We start from the raw sequence: 25,357 nt of genomic DNA, 5'->3' as shown, positions 1-25,357 counted from the left end.
ATTTATTAGGGATGAGAATCCACAGCAGTAGGGAAGTTCTCATTCAGAAAGCTTCTAGCTTCAGATGTAGAAAGGAAAACATGCCGTGATGCATTGGGAGGCGAGATTCTGAGCTTCACAGGGTATAAGAGCGCAGGTTTTAGATTTTTCTCATAACATTCAGACATCAGAGGTTTAAAAAGAAGCCTTGCCTTCATTACTTCTGGACTAAAATCCTCCACTAATCGAAAATTGAATTCTTGAAATTTGACCATCCCTACACACCAAGCCACATGAATAAGTTGCTCTTTTTTTGATACGAAAAATCAAATGTATGTATCTTGTCTTTATTTTTAAGTACTATTGGCTATTAATTATTGTCCCTTTTCTCTACAGTACTGTGGAAAAGTCAAAAAATATATAGCTTTTTTTGTAATTCAAATTTTTATTACTATTTATTCTTATTTTACAAAGCAGCACAGCATATCATAGAGCAGATACAGTACAGCATATTTACACAGCCATCCCATGACAGGAAAACATATGAAACTAAGAAACAGAAAAAAAACTTCTAATTTAAGTTTAAGTTAACATACAACCAAAATCGATCCCACACTTCTTGCACTTTTCGCTCACTGTTAGTTCTTCCAAACATGTGTTCATATGATGAAATCTTAACCATTTCCTTAGTCCATTCCCTCACAGTGGGACATCTGGGTTTTCTCCAGTTTTGCAGTGTAATTCTTGCAACTGTGATGAGACTCACATTTAAAATAGTAAATTTGTCATTGTTTACATTAGGTGTCACTGTCCTATCACCCAGGAGACAAAGCCGTGGGCACAAGGGCAGTGTAGGACCCGACAAACTTGAGCAGAGATCAAGTTTGTAAATCTGTTGGAAGCAAAGGATGTTGGGTATGGCAAGGGTGGAGTGCCACAGGAGTTGTGCGGGAGAGGTGGCAGAGAAGATGTGCCAGGGGCAGGGGTCAGCACAGGTGTAGTCACATCTAGACCTGAAACACCAGGCAAGATCATCTGATTCCAAACAATTGGTTTATTGATCATTAAAGAATGTCTCTGGTGCTTCTTGTTCCCTTCCCTCTCCCGTCCTCTTTCCCAACCATGATTCTCCTCTCCCTTTCCTTTTCCCACTCGGTCCACGATGGAAACCCATACCTATCAGAATCAGGTTTATTGTCACTCACACAGGTCATGAAATTTGGTTTTTTTGTGGCAGCAGTACAGTGCAATACACAAAACTACTACAGTACTGTACAAAAGTCTCAGGGGCAGCTTAATTATATATATGTACCTAAAACATTTGTACAGTACTGTACAAAGATTTCAGTTCCTTCATTTTCAGTTGATGAGTAAAAACGTTAACCTATTTTTTCCTCTTTTCAGATGCGAATGGATTTCTCATGTTACTACCAACACATTTTATTCTTATTTGACTATAATTATTCCTAATGATTTAATGAATTCTGTGTTTAATTTGTCATCAAACTTTACCAGATTTGCTCATCGCACTAAACTGCTATTTAAGTTTTTTGAAAAATATTTATTCATGACACTCTGAGCCAGTTAATTTCCACGTTAGAGTGACAAAATGTAATTGTCTGCTTGGGAGTGAAGCTAGGATGGGGGAACAATTGCTCAATCATATGGAAATGTCAAATAAACTTCTTTGGTGATTAATCAGTATTAAATGCAAAAAAAACACTTGCAACAGCGCCATCTAGTGTTTTTCAATTATTGCTATCTGAAGTGCCAGAGGAAGTGGGAGAAATGAGTACAATTACAATGTTTTAAAGACATTTGGACAAATACGTGGATAGAATAGTTTTAGAAGTATATGGCTCAAATGCAGGCAAATGGGTCTAGCTCGGATATATATCTTGGTCAGAATAGACAAGTTGGCCAAGGGTCCTGTTTCTTTGCTGCTTAATTCTTTAGCTCCATGCACAAGCTTAGTGACCACGGAAGTTTCATGGAGACCTAAATAGTTCAAAAGTTTATTAGAAGTTAAAAGTAGTATATATTAATTTAGAAATGAAAAAAGAATGCTAACAAATACAGTCCCAATAACTGAGATGTAATTTAGTTGAAATTTTATTTTGGGAGAACAGAATAATTCTTTTTTATGGTATAATTTAATTGTTATTTTATCTAGATATGTTTTTTTAAATATAAAAATAAAGCAAGCTCCTTAAAATGGCTCAGTCTACAGTAATGCTGCAACTCTAACTGCCTAATCCCGTTTACTCCCCTCATTAAAGCTTCTCAAACCACAGCTACTACTAGTAATTGTATTATTAGTTGTAATTGTATTTAATATATTGACCTTTGTTTAAAAATATATGAGTTATATTCCTCTCAAATATGATTCTGATGTGCTTCAGCTTCCTAATCTACTAATTGTGGCAAAATATTTTCCTAACAAATCCTTGTGCTTAATTCTATCTTTTTACATTTCAAAGTTAATTTGCTGGTTGTTTGAATATTTTATTTCTACAGGCTTTTTCACTCTTCTTCTGGCTGCTATGTTCCCTAGCAACAGTGGAGACAGATTTACATTATCCAAATTATTAGCAGTAATTTTAAGGTATGTATTGACTTATTAATAAAATGGTAACCTTATCATTTTTATTCAATTACACGCATCAATTGTATTTGTTGCCTTTTACACATTGAACATAATTCTCCAATTTATCATCTCTGTAGGACTAATCTGCAATCTAAAATTAACAATATTTGCTTTTGCTTTTTTAGCATTGGTGGTGTTACACTTGTAAGTCTGTCAAGTAATGAGACAGGGGGAAAAGGCACCGTAGGTAAAGGATTTTACTTCTTTTGTAACACTTTTGAAAAAAGTAATAACCAATTTGTAGTTTTGTTTAACTTCACATACTGATTTTTTGTTATTTTGTTTATAGCGTAGCCATTACAAAATATAGTGCAAGATAATTAATCCAGCATATACAATTCAAACATATACAATTATTGACACACAAAATAAACTCCAATATTTATAATGCATTTTTTCTAAAACTTTAGTGATAGAGTTTGCACGATAATGTGAATTATATAATTCTTTTAATGTAATAAATGTTCTTTTCATTGATGTGACGCAGTTAAGGCTTCTAATTCAAAACTCTGGGTAATATATAGATTATTTAGCCATACTTATCTTGGAAAATACTTTTAATTCATTAGTAGAATTTATTTTCATTAAACATTCCATACATTTCAATTAAACTTCTGGCTTTAGACTTTAGACAGACAGTTGGACTCACTTTCAAGGACTCTTCATTCTCCTGTTCTCAATATTTATTTACTATTTTTATTTTGTTATTTCTTTGTATTTACTATGAATGCTCGCAAGGGAATGAATCTTAGGGCTGTGTATGGTGATATATATGTACTTTGATAATAAGTTTACTTTGAATTATTAACCAATTTCAGTCGAAAAATTTTAAAAGAATGATTGAAGGAGAGGTTTGGCTTGCATGAAGATTCATGACTGTAGGAGCTCAGCAAATAGTGTTTATTAAAATCTCCTTGAAAATCAGCAAGGCACACTTTTTCAGAACAAGCTATTTCCCACTGCCAGTTTTGTGTTAATGCTGTATTTTTTTCAAGCCATTTATTATTGGTCACTTTCATTGCAGAAGTCCCATTCATGCAACCTTAATATACCTTCATTACTTAATATTTACCTAAATAACTGAGAGTTGGGAATTGTGGCAGAGAACTCTAGTCATTTTTCTGGCTGCGGGGAAGACACTTTGTTCTTTTACAAGCTCATTGAATTCTAATAATTTGTGAATGTGCCTTGCATTCATATGTAAAACCATTTAAAATCTAAAATTGGAGTTAATTTCAACATCAGGTTCTTGATTAGACTCAGTGGTTATCGGAGGAAGCAGGAGAATGGGGTTGAGAGGGATGATAAATCAGCCATGGTGGAGCAGACTCAAGCCAAGTGGCCTAATTCTGTTCCAATGTCTTGTGATTTTATAGAATATGGGATAATTGGCCTTGAATAGCTGAGGCATAGAATATATGTTTGTAAAAGGAGTTATCTCATGCTAGATCTGCATAAAAGGTTAGCTTGGCTACAACTTGAAGACTGTACAATTCTAATCCCCACTGTGCAAATATAACTTGATAACAGTAGTGAGGATATGGAGACAATATACAATGAAAAGTATAATTGTCAGGAGACACAGTCAAGGTTGAGCGTGGTTAATTCTGGATCAAGGGAGATGGAAGAGATACTTTAATTGGAAAGTGAGGAAAATCAGATAGTGGAAATTGAAATAAAAACCAAGAGTGCTGGTAATACTCAGCAGATCAGTCTGATGGAAACGGGGTTAATGGTTAATTTTGATGACCTTTCACCAGAACTGCAAACAGTTAAAAATTAAATGTATTGGTTATCTGGAAGAGAGGTTGAGAACATGAAGAGAAAGTCTGTGATTTGGTGTGGGCCAGGAGAAGCTGATTGGCACAAGTGAGGGTGTTGCCAACTGGAAGAGAGTGATGCAGGCCTTTTAGTGGCAACTCCTCTTTTTGAAGGAGATATAGAAAATAAAGAAGGCAGGAAAAAATGTGAAAAGTAATAAAGCTAAAACCGTGGAATTCAAACTGGGGAAATGAAACACTGCCTATGTTAGGAAATTAAATAAATACTTTTTCACCCAAAGGTCAGTGTGGGTTTGAAACTCTGTGCCTTTCAAAAATAGCTGTTGAATACTTGAAGCCATACCTATACCTATTCCATTTGGGTACTGAAAGCTTGGAGGCACGAATGGATACACTGTAACCTAAACAAACTATCTTCTGTGCTTTAAATTTGTGTGATTGTATGAAGATTCTCCTGCATTTGTTCACTACCTGTTCCTGGCTCGATATAATTTTTCTTAAAGCGTAGTCTGTGGTATTGTACACAGCTGTTCTGATGTAGCCAAACTTTCCTTTTTTATTGTATAACTGGTTCCTTAAGGTTGTTCTAGCCGGGGTGGTAGTGAGGATAGGCTCCCACTACCTGTTAATGCTCCCAATGACGTGTGTCTCAAATAGTCACAACAAGAGCAGCTCCTGTGAGGCTTAGCAACTAGGTTTCTACTTTGAGGAGGAGGGACAAAGGTGGGTTAAAACTAGTCACTTCGGGCAGATGGAGCTTGTTCACTGTGGTTGGCAGCTCATCTAGGAGAAGGAAAACTATGATCTCACATCTCCACTGTCTTTCAGCTTTCCCCACTCATGGGGAAGACTTTGGGGGTAAACCCTGAGGACAAATCTGGAGCTGGAAACCCTAAGGCAGTCCTATGTTGAGTTCAATGCAGACTGGCAACTGCTGTGCTGCCACTGATGCTGAATAGTATCAGTCTCTGCCGTTCCTTTAGGTTCATCAGATGCACGGAGAGGGGAGCCTGCTGCACGGGCAACAGCTTGCTTTGCATATCTGACTATCTTGGCTTACATATCAAGTAGACAACTATGACACAACATCCAAGTTAATCCTGACCAACAGAGTTCCTCAGTATTGTATCCCTCCAAATATAGAGTATGATGAAAGTTTTTCAATACGCAATGTATGACTTTACATCTTGAGATACATATGTGACACCTTTGTCTACTCTTTTAATCTAATAACGTCCTTTGAGAAGGTAGGTGATTAGAATAGGGTACCAAGGTAATAGTGGAGGCTGTCAGTTGGTTGGGAGTTTGAGACTTTTAGATTGACATATGAAGGGATATTATTGATACACAGGAGGAAAGCATCGACATCAAGATTGGTACAATACCACAGGCCGAATGACATGTCCATTGCTGTACTGTTCTGTGTTAATATAATTTGTTCTTCTGTGTATACTGTTTACCACGCCCCTAATCATTGTCCACTATACAATCTCATATTGTTGGCTGCTTGTATTATTTAATAAAGTGAATTTTCAAACGCCATTACCAGCCAATCTTTCTAATGTGAATATATAGCCCATCTTCCTAACAAGTTTCTATTCAGCTCAATAATTTGCTCTCATTTCCATTTGCTTGAATTGTGGCTAACAATCTCTTATGCAGAACCTTACTGAATCCATAAAAATAAAAAAAAAGACTGCAGATGCTGAAAATCTGAAATAAAAACAGAAAATTCTGGAAATGCCATTCAGATGGAAGTTAATATTTCAGATTGATAATCCTTCTCAGTGAGATGACAAAGACTGGTTTAAGTTGCAGAAAGAATAGGGGATAGATGAATAGGTTTCATTTTGAGACCTTTAATTGGAGTCCTCCATTCATTGTCTTCATTTTCCTAGTTCCAATGAAGGTCCTTTGACCTGAAATATCAACTCTGTTTTTCATTCCATAGGTGCTCTCTAACCTTCATACCAAATTCCTTCTGGAAACCTATCTAAGGTAGATGAACTAACAATGCAATAGAGGTGCCCTACTCTTTAAAAAAAATTTGTGTTTTTGTTATAATCATTTCAATTTTCTCTATATCTTACAGAATCCCTATGATGAAGATTAATCTAACAAGTCTGTAGTTTTCCCTCCTACTTTCTAATGGCTATCAATCACACCCACGTGTTCTCATTTTGTGATTTGTGTTTGGAATATTTAAACTATCACTGCAAGCATGTTTAATGACAGAAATCAAGCCCCCTTGGAAAAAGTGCTGACTGATAAGTTACCAATCATTATTGTTTTAATAGTCAGTCTATTATGATATATGTGCAGAATGTTCCTAGTTGATGAGAAAATATCAGATGTGCTCTGAGCTTATAGATGTTGTGCTATGTAAATATAGAGTATTGTGTAGCAATTCAAAATGAAAATTAAAAATTCAAACCTCACAATAGCTTTTGTTTTGTTAGTAAGAGACTACTAGACAGGTATATAGAGGAATTTAAGGTGGGGGGTTATATGGGAGGCAGGGTTAGAGGGTTGACTTTACTCTCTGTATAGCCAGAACGGATACTGCATTTTAAGACCAAATAGAAAAAAATATTGAAGTGTCTCAACAAAATTAACTAATTCTTTCACCATCCAAATTTGTACTTGCTGTCATAGTTATTAAAGGATTTGGAAGAAAGTATTATTGCATAAACTATGAATCTGGCACTGAGTGAAACCATACAAGTTAATTAACTTCTATCCCATTTAATCCTGCTTTTCAGCTTTTGCTTCATAACCTTGTGTATCACGGTACTTCAAATGCATATGAGTTTTTTTGAGATGTCATTTCTTTTGTCATTTTGCTGGAGTATAGAAGAATAAGGGGGAATCTCATTGAAACCTATTAAATATTGAAAGGTCTGGATAGAGCAAATGTCCATTTAGAACGGAAATGAGAAAATATTGCTTTAGCCAGAGGGTGTTGAATTCATCATGGAGTTTATTGCCACAGATGGTTGTGCAGGCCAAGTCATTGGGTATATTTAAGGCAGCAGTTAATAGGTTCTTGATTAGTCATGGCATTGAAGCTTACAGAGAGAAGGCAGGAGTGTGAGGATGAGAGGGATGATGGATGGATACATGTTAAATGGTAGGGCATTGAGGAATCCAGTAGAACAGAGTGATCTAGGAATAATGGTGCATAGTTCCCTCAAGGTGGAATCTCATGTGGATAGGGTGGTGAAGAAAGCTTTTGGTATACTGGCCTTTATAAAGGCCATTGAGTATAGGAGGTGGGATGTAATGTTAAAATTGTACAAGGCATTGGTAAGGCCAAATTTGGAGTGTTGTGTACAGTTCTGGTCACCGAATTATAGGAAAGATGTCAACAAAATAGAGAGAGTACAGAGAAGATTTACTAGAATGTTACCTGGGTTTCAGCACCTAAGTTACAGGGAAAGATTGAACAAGTTAGGTCTTTATTCTTTGGAGCGTTGAAGGTTGAGGGGGGACTTGATAGAGGTATTTAAAATTATGAGGGGAATAGATAGAGTTGACGTGGATAGGCTTTTTTCCATTGAGAGTAGGGGAGATTCAAACAAGAGGACATGAGTTGAGAGTTAGGGGGCAAAAATTTAAGTGTAACATGACGTGGAATTCCTTTACTCAGAGAGTGGTAGCTGTGTGGAATGAGCTTCCAGTAGAAGTGGTAGACACAGGTTCGATATTGTCGTTTAAAGAAAAATTGGATAGGTATATGGACAGGAAAGGAATGGAGGGTTATGGGCTGAGTGCGGGTCAGTGGGATTAGGTGAGAGTAAGCGTTCGGCACGGACTAGAAGGGCCGAGATGGCCTGTTTCCGTGCTGTAATTGTTATATGGTTATATGGATCAGCCATGATGGAATGGCGGAGCAGACTGGATGGGTTGAATAGCCTATGTTTAATAGCCTTAGGTTTTTTAGAGAATAAACGACAGGTCCCAAGTACTCTCTGGATGAAAAATATGTTCAAATTTCTTCTGGTCCTTCCACAAGTCTAAATTCCCTTATTATTGGCTTTGCTGGTGAAGAAGTTGTTCTTTTCTATGTCTAGTAATTGGGCAGAATTACATATCTGCAGACTCTAACTGAATTGCAAGTGCACCATGTCATACCTGAATGATTAGAATAAACATTTATAAAGGACTGATGTACTGAATAGTCCTTTACATTTGTCAGTGACTTTTAGCTCTGTACCATCACCTTTCAAGATTGTAATGACTGTCCAAATGTCATCATTATCTCCAGCTTGTCCTTCACTTCCAAAGTTTTTGATGTGCTATCCTATCTTTCTTAGGTCATTGCTCTTCATACTTTATTCAGTTTGGTTTCTACTTCACTCAGCACTTCAAGGCTGCAGAATTAACAAAGGCTTCTTGTGAATGATCATAGGCAGTTTCACATCAGAAACTTCTTTTACAATTAACAGGTGATGTAGGATGTTTGACATGCTGAGTGACCATTTATTTGTAAGAGCATCCTTATCTTTGCTCTTATAAGGTTCAAATTGCAGTAAAGTTTAGCTGAAAAGGATTCAAGCTTCCCTTCCAGACAAGAGAATGCTTTTCCATAAATGCCCATGAGAATACAACTAAATAGTTAGAGAAAGCAACTCACCAGACCCTTCTGAAGGGAAACAGGAAATGGACAATAATTGCTAGCTTTATGAGTGCTGACAATGACAACACGCATCTAACTACTCCCTACACCTCCCCATCATTTACCTCAGCAATACTAATGGACTGAGTCGGATATGTGCCCAAGCAGAAACTTGGAGAATATCTTTAATATAACATATTGGCAGCAAAATATTACTTTAAAGACTTATGTATGTGTCTCACTTACAGTTGGCCCTCCTTATCCGTGAGGGATTGGTTCTGGGACCCCTTGCAGATACCAAAAACGCAGATGCTCAAGTCCCTTATTCAATCTGTCTCAATGCAGTGGATCTTAGGACCCAGCGGAACCCCAGACCTTATTTAACCTGTCTCAGTGCGGTGGACATTAGGACCCAGCGTTGGACCTCTGAATCCGCAGTGTTTCTATTCACGAAAATAATCACCGTCACGATTGAAAATAAAGTGGAAACGATAAAGCGATCAGAAAAAGGTGAAACGCCATCGGCCATTGTAAAAGCGTTAGGTTACGTCAGTCAACGATCGGAACAGTTTTAAAGGATAAAGTGAGAAAGGCCCTGCCGCAATCAAAGCTACAATTATTACTGAGCAACGCAGTGGTTTAATTATTGGGTTTTGGGTTTTTGATCCTCCACATCAACCCGGCACAGATGGAGAGCGCGCTCAAAAGCGGTCTGTCACTGGCTCCTGAGCCCAGCGCTGAAACATACATTCTTAGTGTTTTATATGCATAGAAAGGTAAAATATATACTATATACTAAGATAAACGCTTGACTAATTGATGCTAAATAATATTGGATGTACCTATTCCGACTTATTTAGTAAGATAACTTCCGATTTTTTCGATCCCGGTCCACAGTAGCCCACGCATATCCTCCCATATACTTTAAATCATCCCTAGAATGCTTATAATACCTAATACAATGTAAATACGATGTAAAATAGTTGTTATACTGCATTGTTTAGGGAATAATGACAAGAAAAAAAAGTCTGTACATGCTTGAACATCAAGTGCTGGATGAGCACTGCCGGGTTTTCTCGATGCACGGTTGGTTGAATTTGTGGATAAGGAGCGCCGCCTGTACTTAGTTTAAAGACATATTGTTTATCCGATATTCAGCATCAAATTTGTACCTTAAATTTGTGTTAATTGATTGCATTTAATATATATGTGAAAAGATTTTGACAGGAAAACTTAGTAGAATTTTAGAAACTTCAGACATAATCTTCCCTCTGGAGGAAGTTCAACAGAAATGCAGCAATCTGTTTCTAAAGATAACGTCTTTAGTATATTTTACGAAGTTCTTTTTGTCAGTGTCAAGAAGCTGCAGACATTTGTAAAGGAAGAGTTGTAGTTTTAAGGACTCTTAGCTGTGAAACCTGGTTAACTGATTTCTGGAATTTCAGAATTATCAGTTTAAAACTGAAAATCACATGCTTGATATTCGAATTTCAAGAGCTAATTTGTTTACAATTGTAAACAAATGTCATTGTGACAGCAAAGTAAATGTAATGCTTTCTTCCCAGTAACAAACATGAGAAAATCTGCAGATGCTGGAAATCTGGAGGAACTCAGCAGGTCAGGCAGTATCTATGGAAATGAATAAACAGCCAATGCTTCAGGCCGAGACCTTTCATGAGGACTGAAAAGGAAGGGAGAAGATGTCCGAATAAAAAGGCGGGGGAGGAGGAAAGGGACTAGCTGGAAGGTGATAGGTGAAGTCAGGTGGGTGGGAAAGGTCAAGGGCTGGAGAAGAAAGATTCTGTTAGGACAGCAGAGTGGACCATAGGAGAAAGGGACCCGACCCAGGGGAAAGTAAAAGGTTAGAGTGGTGAATAGAGGCAGTAGGGGGAATTTGGGTTACCAGAAGGAGAAATCGATGTTCATATCATCAGTTAGGTGGGTACCCAGACAGAATATAAGGTATTTTTCCTTCACCCCAAGGCCTCCATTTTGGCACAAGAGGAGGCCAAGGATTGACACATCGGAATGGGTATCAGAATTAAACTGTTTGGCCACTGGGAAGTCCCGCTTGTGGTGGATGGTGCAAAGGTTCTCATCGAACCTGTCCTACAACTTAGAATGGGTCTCACTGATGTTGAGAATACTGCATTGGGAGCACTGAACACAATAGACAGCCCCAGCAGATTCACAGGTGAAGTGTTGCCTCAATTGGAAAGATTGCTTGGGCCCTGGATGGAGGTGAGGGAGCAGGGGAATGGATGAAGTGTAGCCACTTACAGGGATAAGTGTTTGGAGGGGGATTAGTACAGAGGGACAAATGGACAAGGGAATTACCGAGGGAATGATATCTGCAGAAAGTGGAGGGAAGGGGAGGTAGAGATTTGCTTAGTGGTAGGATCCATTTGAAGATGGCAGAAGTTGCGGAGGATAACATGTTGGATGTGGAGGCCAACAGGGTGGTGGGTAAGGATGAGGGACTCTATCACTTTTAAGGCAGTGGGAAGATGGGGTAAGCAAAGATGTATGGAAAATGGAGGAGTTGTGGCTGAGGACAGCATCAATAATAGAGGGAGAGTAACTCTATTCTGTAAAGAAGGAGTCCATCTCTGATATCCTGGAATGGAAAGCCATGTCCTAGGAACAGATGCAGTGGAGGCAAATAAACTGATTAAGGGGAATACTATTTTACAGGAGATAGGGTGGGAAGAGATATAGTCAAGAGAACCATGGAAATCAGTAGGGTTGTAAAAAAATAATAATAATAAATGTTACTTGACAGTTTGTCCCCAGAGATGGAGACAGAGAGATTGAGAAAGGACAGCGATGTGTCAGAGATGCATCATGTGGATTTAAGGGCCATGGCTACCGCTCAGGTTTGGAAAAAATGGGAGGAACCAAAGGAAAATTTGCTCCAGGTTGATGACCACTTCTGCCATACGGAGGAGGGTGGTGGTGGTGGTGGTGGGGAACTGGTTGGGTCTTTTGTCAGGCAAGTAGCAGAGAGCTTTGAGGTCTTTCTGATGTGGGATGGAAGTGTCTAGGTACTGAAGGTCTATGGTGAAGGTGAGGTGGTCAGGGTCAGGGAATTGAAAGTCACTGAGGGAATTGAGGGCATGAGAAGTGTCGTGGATGTAGGTGGGAAGGGACTAAGCCAGGGGTAGGCAAACTTTTTGACTTGTGGGCCACAAAGGGTTCTAAAATTTGACAGGGGGGCCGGACCAGGAGCAGATGGACAGAGTGTTTTGGTAATACACCTCATAAGAGAAAATAAAATATCATGGGATATGTAGAAAACGTGCTTTAATTTCAATTGAAAATGAACAAATGCATTACAACAAAATATCTGTCTTTGAAGTCCTATGGTATTTAGCTATTTATTGAAATGACTTTTAAAACACTGAAAATTAAATGAATAAAATACAGCTTTTTTAATAGTAGCAGTTATTATTTTAAAGCACTGAAAATTCTGTTATCCTTCAAGATATTATCATCATCACTCTCCTCCTGACTGTCTTTATTTCAAAAACAGTAGGAGATGCAGGTCTACTTGTCCTGCTCCTTCTTATTCAATTGTCCCCTGTGCCAAAACTCAACAATGACCAGCACAAGGACAGAACAGTGACAGCGCGTCAGTATGCGGAGCACGTTATTTGATCTGGAGCGCATTTTTTATTTTGAGAACGTACGTGCACCTGCGCACTACTCATGTCCATTACTTAACAGAAATGACATGTAATATGTAAGGCTTATTGTAAAAAATATTTTCAAATGCATTTTTTACATAACACAACGAAGAAACTTATTTTTAATTTCAGTGGGAACAGTGTTGTTGGTCTCCCTTTTTAGCCAGCGCATCAAAGTCTGGATTTAGTTTTGTTGTGGCGATTCTCAGGATGGATCTGAGGTGTTGGTCAGTTAACTTGGACCAGTGGCTGGCTTTGTTGATGTTCATGACGCTGAACGCCTGTTCACACAAATAGGTCGAGCCGAACAAAGAGTAAAGCGCAAATGTGGAGTAATACGCTGCACCTCAACAAAGGTCAATGTGTAGCGGTGTGCTACATGCAGCGCTAAAATTACGACATGGAGTCGGTAACTGCAGTTGAAGAAAAAAACTTTATTCGAAATTCGCAGCCTCACTTTTAAGCCTCCCTCAACCTGCCCCCCCGTGGCGCAGAGGTTCCAAAGCTCTGTGCTCGCAAATCCCCGCAGGCTATCGCCCTTAGCCGGAACGCTGGCTAATTGTGAGCCGGTTCGGATGTGCCAGGAAATGGGTCGCCACAAATATTTATAGAGTGCGTCATCTATTGGGAAAATGCCAGAATTGCGGGGAAAAAAACGTTAACAAGGTTTATTAATATAATTTCATCAAGTTCTGCAGGCCGGATTAAAAAGCTTAACGGGCCGCATATGGCCCCTGGGCCGTAGTTTGCCCATGCCTGGACTAAGCCAAGGGGATGGAATGGAATTGAGATATGAAGACACGAGTTCAGTAGGGCAGGAGCAGGCAGAGACAATAGACCTACCTGGACATCCAGCTTGTGGATCTTGGGTAGGATGCAGAAGCAAGCAGTGCAGGGTAAGCAGGCCATGAGAGAACTTTTCATTAACATATACTTGTTTAAATGTGCTGTCACTTAGGCCATCTATATCTATAACCAGAATCTTAAAGGTAACAGAGGGGAAACTAGAGTAAGACTTTCTATCTAATTTACTAATGTTAAACATTAATCTACCACCTGAAATGCTGTTACAGTGGACTATTTTCATGATTATACAGGGAAAATGAGATTAACATGAAAACTAACTAATCCTGAGCTCTATGATCTATAAGCTATTTCAATTCCATTTCAATTCTGTTTACAAGTTTCTACTCTTGGTGGATGGTTTTTCAAGATTTAACAAATGTAGGAGTGAGGGCATCTGATTTTGTAGGTTGTCAAGTTCTGCAAGTTTGTCTTGGAATTGTGGAAATGTTGAAACAGCTGAAACACTGTCAGGCAAATGTCAGGCAAATCGTTCAGTTGAAAATGAATTTTTGGTTCTATGTCTTGAACAACAGTGACATAAATTGCAAATTAATGAAAACAAATGTAAATTGAATGAAAGTTCCCTTGGTTACTCACTGCACCTTGAATGTGTCTTATTGACCTCACATAATAATATTCGTATGAGTCATTAGCAGTAGATCTTTGGTGAAAACCCAATTGGAAAGATGAAGTGTGGAAACTAACTTGTATTTCTGTCAACATAACCATAATCTTTTGAATAATATCTTCACCAATATTCAAAGCCAGAACAATTGGAGGTCTCACTTAGAACTTAGCGACTACACATTTGCTCTAAGCTGACAACTAGAGCAGGAAGACTATTAAGTCCCTCAAGTATTTTCATTGAGATCATGGCTAATCTTTGATCTCGCTCCATATGCCGGCTTCTGTACTTAACTTACTAATAGATTTTTTTAATGAGTCACTTCAGTTTTTAAATTAACAATTGACCAGGCATAAATTTCCAGATCAGTGATCAAAATTTCTGTTTTCCATTGTGCATGGGATTGATTCCTGTCTTTATTTCTGATTGGGTTAGGAGCAGTTATTAGCCCTTACCTCTTGATCCTAGACCAGGCATGGGCAAACTACGGCCCGCGGGCCATATGCAGCCCATTAAGCTTTTTAATCCGGCTCGCAGAACTTGATGAAATTATATTAATAAACCTTGTTAACGTTTTTTCCCCGCAGTTCTGGCGTTTTCCCAATAGATGACGCACTTTATATATATATATTGACCTTTGTTGAGGTGCAGCATATTACTCCACATTTGCGCTTTACTCTTTGTTCGGCTTGACCTATTTGTGTGTACAGGCGTTCAGCGTCATGAACATCAACAAAGCCAGCCACAGATCCAAGTTAACTGACCAACACCTCAGATCCATCCTGAGAATCGCCACAACAAAACTAAATCCAGACTTTGATGCGCTGGCTAAAAAGGGAGACCAACAACACTGTTCCCACTGAAATTAAAAATAAGTTTCTTCGTTGTGTTATGTAAAAAATGCATTTGAAAATATTTTTTTCAATAGGCCTTACATGTTACATGTCATTTCTGTTAAGTGATGGACATGAGTAGTGTGCAGGTGCACGTACGTTCTCAAAATAAAAAATGCGCTCCAGATCAAATAACGCGCTCCGCATACTGGCGCGTTGTCACTGTTCTGTCTTTGTGCTGGTCGTTGTTGAGTTTTGGCACAGTGGACAATTGAATAAGAAGGAGCAGGACAAGTAGACCTGCATCTCCTACCGTTTTTGAAATAAAGACAGTCAGGAGGAGAGTGATGATGATAATATCTTGAAGGATAACAGAATTTTCAGTGCTTTAAAATAATAACTGCTACTATTAAAAAAGCTGTATTTTATTCATTTAATTTTCAGTGTTTTAAAAGTCATTTCAATAAATAGCTAAATACCATGGGACTTCAAAGACAGATATTTTGTTGTAATGCATTTGTTCATTTTCAATTGAAATTAAAGCACATGTTTTCTACATATCCCATGATATTTTATTTTCTCTTATGAGGTGTATTACCAAAACACTGCGTCCATCTGCTCCTGGTCTGGCCCCCCGTCAAATTTTAGAACCCTTTGTGGCCCACAAGTCAAAAAGTTTGCCCACCCCTGTCCTAGACTTTCCTTCCAACAGAAGTAGTTTGCCTCCAATTGCCCATTGGCAGTCATTAATACTTGATAATAAAGTGTATTACCTTGATTTTTAAATTTCCATGAGATAAATTCTAGCTTGTTTAAGCAGTCATAATTTATTACATAAAAACCAAATTTCCTTTTGATGAATCAATATTGAAGTAACTTCCAGAAAATAATACCCTTCCACAATGTATGGGGCTCAAGTTTGCTCAAGGTGCTCTGGATGGGGGCCTCAGATGTATGACAGTCAGATTTTCTCAAGTGCTCTGGATGTAGACTACCTAGAACTTCACATGACTCCAGCAAAGTTTTTCTACATTCGTATACTAATCCTTCGTTTCGAGCGTTTCTCCACTTATACAACTCTGCTGATGCCTCTTTAATTCATATGTTTTGGTTTTGCCCTAAAATTGAAAAGTTTTGGCAGGATGTATTCCATACCTTCTCACAACTTTTTAGGGTCCAATTTGACCCAAATCCCCTTACTGCCTTGTTTGGTATTATTGCAAATGAAGACATAACTTTAAATACTCCTAACCTACAGGTTTTAGTTTTTACCTCTCTTTTAGCAAGGAGAGCAATCTTGCTTAAATGGAAGGAGTCTACCCCTCCTACACATCTACAATGGCTATGTGATAGTATGTCTTATTTAAATTTAGAGAAGATCCACTGCTCAGTCTAAATTCGGAACAATCTTTTTATGATATCTGGGGACCTTTCCTAAATTACTTTTCCAATTTATAAAGTTTAACAGTGCACAGACTTTTAAGTATATTTCTATCTTCCCTTCTTAAGCGAATATGGGTTTTTTCCTAATTATCCATTATCATCCATCAGCTTTTTTCTTTGGTAGTTTAAAAATATTAAAATTAATTATTTTTAAAAATCCTTAGAAAAAGTCAGCATTCTGCTAGTCACTTTGATTACATTTCTCACCTTGACTATTTAATGATCTCCCATCCTAAATGTCTTAGTTCTTCCTATAGAATCAGAATCATAGCAGAAATATGCTGTTATACAGCTGCAGTGCATTGCAATACATAATAAAAACTATACATTACAGTAAGTATATACTGTATATGTAAAGTATTGAGATAGTGTTCATGGGTTAAATGTCCATTCAGAAATCTGATGGTAGCAATGAGAAGAGGACATGTCCTAGTTAACATACTGTTAGTTTGGGACCCCTTCCAAAGCGTTAAGATCTTTTCTGCTAAAGCTGTGCTGAGTCTTCAAAGCCAAAATAAGTCAATGAACAAGAAACACCAATCATTTTACTGTTCTAAGCGTAAAACTGGGTATTTAAATCACTTGCAACACTCATCTATTGTCTATTTGTTTTTGCCATCCCTCTAATCTATATTTTCTCATCGTTCACTACAAAAGAGGTGCTTACTCCACCATAAATTTTATTCTTGCATCTTGCTATAAAATCCACTTTGTTTAGAGAGTTTTCTTGATTTGTTTTGATTCTTTAACAGTATAACTAAAATTAGTTAAGCTATCTCCTACACTTTGATTTGTTGTGTTGAGTATGCCGCCATTTTCATTTTTACTTGTGTGTAGAAAAGAACTCTCACCTCTCAATCTTTTGCAAATAATCAACTTGCACTGATGGTAAAATAATCAAGCCAAAGCTGTTATAATCAAATCAGACATACAAAACTGCAATTAAGTTAATTAAACAAGCTGCATTCTATGAGCTATAAAAATACTTTGTGTACATCATTTTGAAACTTGTGAGTTATCTAATCAGGACTTATTTGAACACTGATGGAGAATATTGAAATTATCTGATTTGTTCTCAGAATTATTTTGCTCCAAACAGCTGGTGAAAGTGTTTTTGCCACAGCTAATGTCAGTTACTGAAAGTGTTAGACTTGTTAGATAATACTTCCAAGTTTTATCTATTTACAAATTAATGTGATTGAACTATGTTTATATTAATTATTAATTTTATGAGTGGCAGTTTGGAGATACATCTCTACCATAGGAGTGTAAGGAGCTCTTTCCCTCTGTTAGCCTGTAGGTCACCATTGGGTAAGGTGTAGCACCTGCTTAACCCCCCAGTCAGAGTGACGGGAAGCTGTGGGAGCAGGTGATGGATGGTCGTATGAGCAGCTGGTGCATATCACAAGACCTGGTTATGTGACTACTGATGCCAAGGCAGACAATCTCTGAAGAGTATTGATGGCTGGGATCACCCATCTTGTAAAGACACTGCTCGGAAGAAGGCAATCGCAGATCACTTCTGCAGAATAAAGTTGCCAAGAATAATCGTGGTCACGGATAAAGAAAGGAATGGGAGCAGCATTGTGGGCACAGGTGTTGTCCCCGGAAGTAGTGATCCATCACAGGTTAGGGATGGATGGAAGACCATGAACACCCACGTCATACAACAGAACACGTAATGGTGGTGACTAATTACACATCTCATACAATTGTATATGGGCAGACAGGATTAGAATGTGAGAGATAATTGAACCCTGTGGTAACTGGCAGCCACTAAAAACGAAATTGCTTGTCAGCTCATTGAAATGTAACTCCAAACATTCTGTGTAATCTTTTCTGTCATGCAGTGTCCCATTCACGTCTAACCCTTCTGTTTTGGATAAACTCTTCTCAGGCTTCCAGCCGGGTACAATTATTACCAACATTTTGATGATAAACTCTGCCATCTTTATTAGGAATCATGTCTAGTCATGTCTAATCCGATAGTATTTATATTCCTGTAGTCCATCCTTCCTGATTGGGTAGTCTTCATCCACTCAGGTTTCTGCTCTCCCACTTTGTTTACAATCGAAGTCCAGTTCTTACTTAGAGCGAGACCTTTGACTTTGTTAAAATTCTTTTCCTCTGGTTTTATTTCAGTGGCTTCCCAAAAGCCATTGATGCAGCACAGTAGTCTTGTGCCAAAGAAGTCAATCCTATGGGCATTGCGAATGTAATGTTATGCTGCCAGCAATTTTTCTGGGTCACCCAAATGGAAAATCCAGGAAATCTAACAATGAGGAGGAACCTGTCTTCCCGATATTACCATGGTTTCTGCAAGGATCCTAAATGATCACCGGATTAATACCATTCACAAACCCATAAGGAAGCTCAAATCACAGCTTATGCAAATCAAAGGGGATCTGGGTCTCAGGTCAGCTAATGCTGCCAGGACTCCCTGTGCATGTCAGCCAAGTGGGACTCACAGTCGAAACCCAAATCAATGAGCATCGGTGTATACTATTAGGGTTACCCAGGGAAATGGCGGTGGCAGAATATTGTATTCACTATGGCCATAGGATTCATGGCTAACCCAGACCTTTCAGACGCGCAGGGTCCCATTCATGCCTAACTCAGTCGTTTCAGACGTGCAGGGTCCCATTCGTGCCTAACCCAGACCTTTCAGACGTGCAGGGTCCCATTCGTGCCTAACCCAGACCTTTCAGACATGCAGGGTCCCATTCGTGTCTAGCCCAGACCTTTCAGACGTGCTGGGTCCCATTCGTGCCTAGCTCAGTCCTTTCAGACGTGCAGGGTCCCATTCATGCCTAACCCAGACCTTTCAGACGCGCAGGGTCCCATTCATGCCTAACTCAGTCGTTTCAGACGTGCAGGGTCCCATTCGTGCCTAACCCAGACCTTTCAGACGTGCAGGGTCCCATTCGTGCCTAACCCAGACCTTTCAGACGTGCAGGGTCCCATTCGTGTCTAGCCCAGACCTTTCAGACGTGCTGGGTCCCATTCGTGCCTAGCTCAGTCCTTTCAGACGTGCAGGGTCCCATTCATGCCTAACCCAGACCTTTCAGACGCGCAGGGTCCCATTCATGCCTAACGCAGTCGTTTCAGACGTGCAGGGTCCCATTCGTGCCTAACCCAGACCTTTCAGACGTGCAGGGTCCCATTCGTGCCTAACCCAGACCTTTCAGACGTGCAGGGTCCCATTCGTGTCTAGCCCAGACCTTTCAGACGTGCTGGGTCCCATTCGTGCCTAGCTCAGTCCTTTCAGACGTGCAGGGTCCCATTCATGCCTAACCCAGACCTTTCAGACGTGCAGGGTCCCATTCATGCCTAACCCAGACCTTTCAGACGTGCAGGGTCCCATTCATGCCTAACCCAGACCTTTCAGACGTGCAGGGTCCCATTCATGCCTAACCCAGACCTTTCAGACGTGCAGTGCCCTGTTCATGCCTATCGCTGTCCTTTTTGGTCATACAGTGTCCCACTCATGCTTGCTGCTTCCCGGTTTTAAGATCATGCTTGTCATCAGATTTTCTGTCTTTTTTGTGTTTAATGGCACAAAGTATATTTGCACTTCCAAGATGGCATCTTTTTGAAATTATTAATCACATCATGGCTACATCATTGTTCTTTGCAATCTTAATTCACAATTGCAATATCTTTTTGGTGTGCAATGACTACCAGTAGTTTCAACTTATGATATACTTAGCATCATAAATTTCCAAATCACTTGTACATTTCTGCACTGCTTGGAACGCTCAGTGATATAGTAGAAACTAATGTTTTAAATTTTCAAGGTTAAGATAGCTCACCTAGATACAGTATTACTGAATTTGTATGCTAGTGCATCAGAACTGTTCTCTTGCTAATCAAGAAATGATTGGCACTAATTGTATGATTTAATCATGAATATGCCAAAATATGATTAGACCAACTATAAATTAAGCCTGTAACTACTTGATTGTAATCAGCTATGAAACTTAATTTCTGCAGTAGATGCTTCAGCGAATCCTCCTTTTTTACATGTTGTTTCTGTTTTTTTGCCCTTTTTTATGAATGTAGGTTGATACTGAATAATATTTAGCCTTGTTGACTCAGGTTATTTGAAGCTGCAGTCTGCGTTTCAACAGAATGCCTAAAGCTTGAATATTTTATGTTTGTAGTGTGCTTGTAAAAGCACTGATCAATAAATTCAGTGTGGTAATGACCTGGATATACAGAATTAGGTGATTTCACTTAACTTTAGCAATACTTTGCATGGAGGAGCTGCCTCCTCAAGATGTTGGTCCATAATAATACCACCTTGCAATAGTATTTGTCACATTTCTAACAACATGGTTCTTCTTTCCTTAATGCCCACATGACAGCAAGGTGGGATATAACTTCAACCATCCTAGGAGAGTGTATTGCATCCCTAGGTAAGTTTGCAGGATCAGTTAAACACTATCATTATCTCAAGGCAAAAGATTAATAAAATATGGAGTTTCTCCATGACTCAAAAGATACACAAGTCCAGAGTTCTTCAGACCTGTTTCCTGTTCTGCCTAAATATTATTTGGTGTTCCTGATCATCTGTACTAATGCAACATAGGATGTGCTTTAGGACTTGCTGACTCTGTATGGCGCCTGCTAATGCGGATCAGAGAATATCCAACCTTTTAAATTGGTCAGATCAACTGACCTATTCATACCTACTTCTAATGCTGGAGGACAGATTATATAAGGTGAAAGTACAACAATAAGACACACAGAGTCATACAATGATAGAGCACTACAGCACAGAACCAGGCTCTTTGGCCATTCTAGTCCGTGCCAACTTTTATTCCCTAGTCCCATTGATCTGCATCTGGATAATAGCTGCCCCCTGCCCAACACATTCATGTACATGTCCAAACTTCTCTTAAATGCTGAAATTGAATCTGCATCCACCACTTGCCCTGGAGTCTTGCTCCATACTCATAACACCCTCTGAATGAAGAAGTTCCTCCTCGTATTCACCTTAAACCATGACCTCTAATTCTAGTCTCACTGAACCTCAGAGGAAAAAACCTGCTTGAATTTGCCCTATCTATACCCCTCATAACTTTGTGTACTTCTGTCAAATCTCCAACACTCCAGGGAATAAAGTCCTAACCTGTTAAACCTTTCCCTTTAACTCAGGACCTCAAGTCCTGGCAACATCCTTGCAAATTTTCTCTGTACTCTTAATCTTATTGATACAGTTCCTAAAGGTAGGTGACCTAAACTACACACAGTACTCCAAATTAGGCCTCACTAATGTCTTAAACAAATTTAACGTAACATCCCAGCTCCTGTACTCGAAACTTTGATTTATGAAAGACAATTTGTCAAAAGCTTTCTTTACAACCTTATCTCTCTGTGGCACCATAAATCTGCGTAAGTGTCCATTTCTTACTTTGAAGCTGTAATTTATTGTGCCATTACCGGATTCTTGTGGTCGTTATCTTTTTCTATACAGGAACGTGATCTCAGGCTATTGTGTAGAAATGCTGTTCAAATAATGAATATTATTTACCTGCTATATTTTATTACTATTTCATCAAAACTATTATACATAATTTAGAAGAGTCAGTTGTTTGTTACTAATTGTCCTGCTACTAATTTTCCTTCCACTGATTATTAAGATTTTTTAAAAAATTTTTTTAATTATCTGAAGAAGAAGGCAGGTGGAATGGTGGATTGGTACAATGAGTCATTAAGAATAAAAACATGTACAAGGAAATAAGTTATAAACAAGTTAACTAAAACAAGGAAGAGGTATGAAAATAGAATTGTACTGCTCTGAAGTCAATTATAAATGTTGGGTGTGTATAGTCAAGTTGTGCCAAACGGACTATTTTCCTGAAGTAAAACTCTATGACTCTAGAAATGACCAGATTTATCCATCTGTTTCTTTTCTCGGAAAAGTACATTTGCTGAAGGCATCGTCAGGAGCTGGCAGAATTTTTGTCTAAAAATATGCAAAATCTGAAACGCATTCAGTCATTAAAATGACAAAAGTCCTGTCAAATACAAGGATAATGAGATTTTTTAATCTTTAACTTTGCTCTCTTACTGTACTTTCTAACCATCTTTTCTAGATCTTTTACAGACTGCTTAATCACAAACACTACATACTGTTCAATCGAAGGGTTCTGTCTGTCTTTGGATTATGGTGTTAATGAATTATGATTCTACAGATGAAAAAGCCAGTGTACTGTTTGTTTTAAATAATGGAAAATAGAAACTGTTGTGCATAGACATTTTTTATTTGTTCTTTCAACCTTGATGTTTTAGATTTGTTTAGTTTTGTTTAGTTTTGTTATTAGCTGTAACAATATAGTCTTAAATGTATAATTAAATTGTACTGTATATAATAGAATTTGGTTGTTCAATTTACAATATCTCTTCTTGTGTCAATTTGTAAAATTACTCATCTACCCATAAATGTAATTTAACATTTGTTTAAGTCAGAACACTTAATGGTTTGTCATTTCTAAGGTTAAGTAGTTTCATTTCAGGTTTGGTACAAAGTTCTAAAAAAGATTTTACAACCTAACTTTGGGCATGTCTAATGATAATTTGTCAGTTAACGGTTCTGATCTATAGTTTTAGTCTCCAGAACCATTGCCGTTGGTCCCCCATCTAGGATTTATTCTTGTGCATTGCCACCACACTGCTGCACACATTTAGAGTCAGTCACAGAAAAGTACAGCACAGAAACAGGCCTCTGGGCCACCTAGTCTGTGCTGAAACCATTTAAACTGCCTACTCCCTTCGGCCTGCACCAGCACTGTAGCCTTCCATGTCCTTATCATCCACGTACCTATCCAAATTTCTCTTAAACGTTGAAATCAAACTCGCATACACCATCTGTGTTGGCAACTCATTCCACACTCTCACAACCCTCTGAATGAAGAGGTTTCCCCTTAAGTTCTCCTTAAACTTTTCACCTTTCAGCCTAAAATTACTACACATTTGGATAGCAGTAGAAGGATCAGTCTGAGTCAGCATGGATTTATGAAGGGAAAATCATGCTTGACTAATCTTCTGGAATTTTTTGAGGATGTAACTATGAAAATGGACAAGGGAGAGCCTGTGGATGTAGAGTATCTGGACTTGCAGAAAGCTTTTGATAAAGTCCCACATAGGAGATTAGTGGGCAAAATTAGGGCACATGGTATTGGGGGCAGAGTACTGTCATGGATTGAAAATTGGCTGGCTGACAGGAAACAAAGAGTAGTGATTAATGGGTCCCTTTCGGAATGACAGGCTGTGACCAGTGGGGTACTACAAGGTTCAGTGCTGGGACCGCAGCTGTTTACAATATACATTAATAATTTAGATGAAGGGATTAGCAAATCTGCTGATGACACAAAGTTGGGTGGCAGTATAAAATGTCAGGAGGATGTTATGAGAATGCAGGGTGACATGGACAGGTTGGGTGAGTGGGCAAATGTGTGGCAGATGCAGTTTAATATGGATAAATGTGAGGTTATCCACTTTGGTGGCAAGAACAGGAAAGCAGATTACTATAAATGGAGTCAAGTTAGGAAAAGGGGAAGTACAATGAGATCTAGGTGTTCTTGTACATCAGTCAATGAAAGCAATTCACTGCTTTCCCTGTACAGCAGGCAGTGAAGAAAGCTAATGGCATGCTGGCTTTATAACAAGAGGAATTGAGTATAGGAGTAAAGAGGTCCTTCTGCAGCTGTACAGGGCCCTGGTGAGACCCCACCTGGAGTATTGTGTGCAGTTTTGGTCTCCAAATTTGAGGAAGGACACACTTGCTATTGAGGGAGTGCAGCATAGGTTCACAAGGTTAATTGCTGGAATGGTGAGACTGTCATATGTTGAAAGATTGGAGCGACTGGGCTTGTATAGACTGGAATTTAGAAGGATGAGAGGGGATCTGATTGAAACATATAAGATTATTAAGGGATTGGACACACTGGAGGCAGGAAGCATGTTCCCGCTGATGGGTGAGTCCAGAACTAGAGGCCACAGTTTAAGAATAAGGGGTAGTCCATTTAGAACAGAGATGCGGAAAACCTTTTCCACCCAGAGAGTGGTGAATATGTGGAATGCTCTGCTCCAGAAGGCAGTGGAGGCCAAGTCTCTGGATGCATTCAAGAGAGAGTTAGATAGAGCTCTTATAGATAGTGGGGTCAAGGGATATGGGGAGAGGGCAGGAACGGGGTACTGATTGTGTATGATCAGCCATGATCACAGTGAATGGCGGTGCTGGCTAGAAGGGCCGAATGGCCTACTCCTGCACCTACTGTCTATTGTCTATAAACCCTTGATCTCTAGTTGTGATCTCAGTGGAAAAATCCTGCTTGCTTTCACCCTATCTATACCTCTCATAATTTTGTATATCCAATCTCTTCTCAATTTGCTACATTCTAAGGAATCAAGTCCTAACCTATTTGATCTTTCCTTAAAACTTAGGCCTTCCAGACCCTTTATAAAATCTTTATAAATTTTCCCTGCACTCTTTCAACCTTATTTACATCTTTACTGTAGCTAGGTGGCCAAAACTGCACACGACACTACAACTTCAACAAAACTACTCAATACTCGGGTTTAAGAAGGCCAATGTGCCAGAAGCATCCTTTACAACCCTATCAATCTGTGACACCACATTCAATGAATTTTATCACTCATTAACAACATGCTTTTTCTCATGGTGTAATGACACCTTTCTCCACCTTACCACTTCCCTATTTTGGATATGTCACTGTGCCTAAAATGTTACACTTGACTGACATTTGGTAACAAGTACACAGAAGTTTCTTCCAACTTGTACAAGGAAGGCTAATGCTATTTTTTCCAACACCTATCACCTCTACTCCCCAGACAATAATTCTGCTCCTATGCAACCTTCTGATTCTTGCAA

General features: G+C 38.8%; 1 protein-coding gene across 3 annotated transcripts in view; it reads left to right on the top strand.

The window, feature by feature from the left end:
- LOC132392448 (solute carrier family 35 member F5-like) overlaps positions 1–25,357 on the top strand; it is a 193,414-nt gene that overhangs the window by 97,152 nt on the left and 70,905 nt on the right. For all 3 annotated transcript variants that reach the window (XR_009511541.1, XM_059966304.1, XM_059966305.1), the window contains exons 8-9: positions 2,497–2,584; positions 2,752–2,813. Coding sequence is in view for 2 of the 3 variants with exons in the window: in XM_059966304.1 (XP_059822287.1) it covers positions 2,497–2,584; positions 2,752–2,813 (150 nt within the window). In the remaining variant the exon portion in view is untranslated. The remainder of the gene's footprint in view (positions 1–2,496; positions 2,585–2,751; positions 2,814–25,357) is intronic.

Source organism: Hypanus sabinus, chromosome 4 (genome assembly GCF_030144855.1).
Source record: "Hypanus sabinus isolate sHypSab1 chromosome 4, sHypSab1.hap1, whole genome shotgun sequence".
NCBI lineage: Eukaryota > Metazoa > Chordata > Chondrichthyes > Myliobatiformes > Dasyatidae > Hypanus > Hypanus sabinus.
This window is presented reverse-complemented; position numbering and strand designations above follow the sequence as displayed.